At 34.4% G+C, this 4,895-nt stretch overlaps 1 protein-coding gene across 1 annotated transcript; it reads right to left on the reverse strand.

The window, feature by feature from the left end:
* Positions 1 to 1,121: 1,121 nt before the first annotated feature.
* Positions 1,122 to 4,470, reverse strand: LOC115697943 (uncharacterized). The gene is made up of 9 exons (XM_030625120.2): positions 4,110 to 4,470; positions 3,953 to 4,034; positions 3,764 to 3,851; positions 2,532 to 2,711; positions 2,254 to 2,436; positions 1,999 to 2,166; positions 1,764 to 1,918; positions 1,537 to 1,663; positions 1,122 to 1,344 (listed from the first exon to the last, which is right to left on the reverse strand). The coding sequence occupies exons 2-9, from the start codon at positions 3,994 to 3,996 to the stop codon at positions 1,333 to 1,335; spliced, it is 957 nt and encodes a 318-aa protein (XP_030480980.1). The 5' UTR covers positions 3,997 to 4,034; positions 4,110 to 4,470; the 3' UTR covers positions 1,122 to 1,332.
* Positions 4,471 to 4,895: the final 425 nt, after the last annotated feature.

The raw sequence follows: 4,895 nt of genomic DNA on the forward strand, positions 1-4,895 counted from the left end.
TTTGTGATAAGAGGATTTTCTTCTAGTGCATTTTATCAAGATAATGAAAAATTGTACAATTTAATCATAATATTGCGTGAAGATCCACCGCCACCATAACAGTTCTTCAGCTCCATCTTTTTCTTTTAGTTCTTTTTTGGATTTTTTGCTTTTCCTTTTTTAATTTTGGTGCAATTTCTTCTCTTACTATATAACCACATACGTGGCCAATGGTGATAATAGTGTTAATCAAAGATGAAAAATGGTATTCAGATTAGAAATTAATAATAATTGAAAAAAAAAAATTGCGTGCAAAATTTGAGTTTATTGCACCGACAAAACATGTTACACATATCATTCATGAACCAAAAAGGCAAAAAAAAAAGAAAAAAGAAAACATTATCCTATGGAGAGTACTCGAAATATATGAATAAGTAAGGCTGTCCCATATGTCTCCACTAAAATCATTCAAGAACAAGATACAACTTCACAACAGCTACCTTAGTCATTGGTCTTTACTCTCACAAAGAAAAGCAAAAAGTTCCAAGTCATTGGTCGTTACGATTTATTCAATGCATTAGGTTTCAAACTTGCTAAAGTGGTTGGGGATTTGAAGTAAACGTACAATGATTTCTTAGAATTTTAAGTTTGTACCATTACAAACAGTTTGGTTTAAATCTGAGGTGAATCATCCCATTTATAAAATTTGAACTCTTTGTACTAGCAATTTTTGACTCGATAATAAACCTCCAAAACGAAACAAAATTTATAGGTTTGAATAACACCCAATTTTTGTGTATTGTTGCATTGATACGTTTAGTAAACATGTTTGTATTGTATATTAATAATATGAGAAATGCTAAAAGGCACCATTGGTGCTAAGCACAATCCTACGTGTTAATATCGCTATTAGTCTAATTAAGTATCGGATCCCATATAATTTAATATAATAGTTTTTAGAGAGTATCACTAGTCAATCGCAAAGCGACACATCTTAAGGGTGCTAGGCACCACTGGTGCCCAACCTCTAATAATATGTTATATAAGTACAGATAATTAGGGCCATTTGTATCTATTTATTAAACGTGCTAAGTTATCTTATAACCATTTGACAAAAACTATACACAAAAAAAGAGAAAAAAAACAGCCAAAAATTCTACTACCTTCTTTAATTTGGAATGTGGAATGGCAACTAGTATATCTCAAAAATGATGCCAGTTAGTGTTTAAATTAACCAGCTATTGTCATAAACAAAACAACAATTGGACCAAATAAGGAGATCCTAGACTATAGCATTTAAAGAAACAAGGAAAAACTTGTGTTGAGTATTGTACCAAAAGTCAATCCATCCCTTCAGTGCTTCCTCTGCAAATATACCAAGACTATCATGTTACATTTCATAAAAAAAAAATGACAGATAAAAAAAGAAAATTAGGTTGCACATCGACCCAGCAGAAACCAAAAGCATAAAAAAAATGTACACCATCTTGATGAGACACAATTTGCCGAAGCAACAATGAACCAACTTCAGAAATGAAAAATCAATGGAACTTTTACCTTGCGCCTCTTAAGTCTTCCCATTCCACTGCTACCAGTTTCAAAACCTTCCATTGGACCAGTTTCGTCATTCTCCATGGGTAAACTTTTAACCTCATCATAGAAACTGTCTGTCAAACCAAGCAACCTGATGGACACAAAATTAAAAAGGGTAAAGTATAAGTGAAATTACAGACCAATAAAAGATAAGAGGAACATATAAATCTACAAATTTAAGTTGTGCATACCCATTTCTTGACTTCTTTAAGTGTTTCTCTCTCTTCTTTTCCTCCTTTGTAAGAGGTGCACGAATAAAGAGCTCTTCTTCACGTCGTGCACGTTCCTCCCATTTTGCCTTGTATCTGCTCATTTCTGCACTTTCGGTTCCAATAACTTCTCTAATCTGTATTTCAACAACAAGATGTATAAATTTTCAAGCCAAAACTCACATCCAGTTTCACCAATAAAAATTGTAGTACTAACCTCTTCAGGTTTACCCTCCAAGCTATCCATCAGCTCTCTAACATACGTACTCTCTCTAGCTTGAAGCAGAGTGTGTTTCTCCCTTCTCAAGGCATTTCTTGCTTCCTTTGACATCTTATCGTCTTCCATGGATGTAGGAGCAAATTTCGGTGGCTTATATACACCATCCTGTATCACAAAGAAAAAGTTTAGCAACAGAAATAAAATAAGAAACAGTATTATAAGAATCCAATACTCCATTTAATTCCATTTCACCTGAGAAATTTCATCTGCTTTGCCAACAAGCATGTCAGGGTTTGGCCGATATCTCAACAAATCCTCTGTATTCTGAGATTGATCTGCTTCCTTTTCACCCAATCCTACATTATCAGTTCCACCTGCAGCAGCCTTTGTAAGCTTCTGGATTTGGTATTGGAGCTTTTTGTCAATTGGTCGAATCTGTTCAAAACCAACAAAATGAAAATTGCCTGAAAATGGGAACACAAGTCAATGGACATTGAAAAAAAAAATACACAGAAAACTAAAACCAAAACCTTTTCCAAAAATAATCTAATCTCAACGAGGCTTCGAACGACAGGATGTCCCTCGATCGAGAAGCCTTTAGCCTTGCAAAGCAAGTAGTATACAAGTGACTGACAATAATTTAGAAGCAGCAAATGTTTTGTTTCAAGATAACTTATCCCTTCCGTTGTTGGAAACTGATCCGCCCTCACCTAATACACGTGGCATCAAATAGAAATAATTGATCAAAACAACAATCAATCAATTATCCCAAAGAAAATAATAAATATAGAAGATAAGCTATTAGTAGGAAAAAAACAAAAATAAGCAAAGAATACAAAAGAATAAGATCTTTCAAGATGGTCTACATATTCTTATATGATACTAGACCAAATTTTTGAAGTCCATAATCTTTAGATTAGAGGGTTTGGAAACTCTAGCAATATGCTATGTAAGTCCTAGCAAGGAATCAAATCAAACCCAGACATCATGTTATCCAACAATGGAGTTATCCTGCTACACTCTACAATATTTAAAACCCAGACATCATCTACTTTTTTTTATTGACGCGTCCAAAAATATACATTAGATTGCATAACCTGAGATTCGATCCCAGGACACCCCTGCTACACACGCACACCCTGGTGCCCTCAAAGGCCATTTGAGCTAACCTCATGTTTCTCTACACTAGCCAGGTCATCCTGCTAAACTCTAAAGTGGCGTTTGGTTGGGTAATGAAATGGAATGGAAAAGAAAAAATTATCATTCTATTCCTTTGCTTGGTTGTATATTAAAATACTGGAATTTCATTCCAATAGAATGGCATTTCCACCATTTTGGTGGAATGACTATTCTATTTTGAAATAAAAGGAAAGAACATTCCGCATGATGAGAAAAAAATTAACAATTTTATTTTTAATAAATTCTAAATTTTATCCATTCCCATTCCCATTCCTATTCATTTCTCCCAACCAAACGCCATCTAATATTCGGGGTTACAAAGATTTCAAATCATATGCTAGGGGTTAATTAACCAAACATAGACCTCACGGAAACAAAGATAACATTCAGAGCTACCATTCATGAGAAATTCATATTTTTAACAAGACATCAAAGAAACCACGAAAAAAAATCGCTTAATTGCTTATTAACCATCAACTAAAACCATAAGTAAATAAAATTATGATTGAGAGATAAAGTGATAAACTAGGAACAATATACACACAGCTCATAAGGGTTTGATTCAAAATTACTTCTTTCCTACCTTGGCAACTAAATCTTGGACTTTGCTCCGAACAGCATCCAACCCATTTTTCATTTCTTTAAGCACAGAAACCAGTTGAGGTGCTTCTCTGTAACAAAAAATAAAAAATAAAAATAATCATACAAGTTACAACAACCGACTGAGCTAATTCAATTCATCTAATAATTTGTATAGTAATACAAAACTTACTGTTGGATTCTATCATTGTTACTTGAATCATTATTCTCGTCCATATTAAGTTAAGAAAATTTGGCTAATTCGTCACCAACACCTATTGAAATTCAAGCATTAGAACCATCCCATTAGTAATTGTGAATAAAAGCTTATTATTTCAGAATGAAGAAACCTTCGCCAGAGAGTCTTCTTCGTCGTCTTCCGGTAACGTTGCCGCCTTCTGCTGCTGCTGATGTTGAGTCGCTTCTGGTTGAGGATGAAGAAAGATGTACTGCTGCGTTGCGTAAAGGTTAAGTGTACCGTGACTGAGTAAAAGGACGGTGGAGATTCCGGCGAGAGAGTGTGGTCGGGGAATGAGAGAGACGACGGAGAGAGAGGGGTGGCAGGAGTGAGGGAGACGGAGAAGTTTGGAAAATCGACGAAGGAACAATGTAGGAATGGAGTGAGAGGAAGAATACGTGAAACCCTTGTGTGAGGTATTGGGCTATTGGATTGGGCTTTTGTTCGGGCTGCGGCCGAAAATATAGGGAAATTTACATGGTATTTTTTACTTTTTTTACTGTGTTTTTTTTATAAGTTTTATACTGTAGTATACTGTGTTAAGTTTTCACTGGTGGTGTTTTACTGGTGTTCTACTATTGTTTTGAGTTATTCTGCTTTGTGTTTTACTGGTGTTTTATAAAAACACAGTATTTTTGAAAATATTTCCGTTTGACAGTATTTTTGTAAAAGTTAACAAAAATTCCAGTATTTTTGTAAATTTCCCAAAATATAGGGTAACTTACAAAAATACTAGATTTTGACATAATCTTTACAAAAATACTGTCACACGGCAAAAATAACTTTTATACTGTCTTGAGACTTTTTTTTTTCTTTTATACTGTAAACACCGAAAATGAGAAACGAGGTCTCCATCTTCTACACTCACATACAGAACCACCACAACAACACCAGAACA

This window comes from Cannabis sativa, chromosome 7, assembly GCF_029168945.1.
Source record: "Cannabis sativa cultivar Pink pepper isolate KNU-18-1 chromosome 7, ASM2916894v1, whole genome shotgun sequence".
Taxonomy (NCBI): domain Eukaryota; kingdom Viridiplantae; phylum Streptophyta; class Magnoliopsida; order Rosales; family Cannabaceae; genus Cannabis; species Cannabis sativa.

Bases quoted from the DNA above. Each gene is read 5' to 3' on its own strand.
- LOC115697943 (XM_030625120.2), bottom strand. From the start codon at position 3,996: ATGGACGAGAATAATGATTCAAGTAACAATGATAGAATCCAACA. The intron at 2,167-2,253 runs GTGAAATGGAAT...TTTGTGATACAG, and splicing joins AAGCAGATGAAATTTCTCAG to GATGGTGTATATAAGCCACC. The intron at 1,919-1,998 runs GTTAGTACTACA...GTTGAAATACAG, and splicing joins TGGAGGGTAAACCTGAAGAG to ATTAGAGAAGTTATTGGAAC.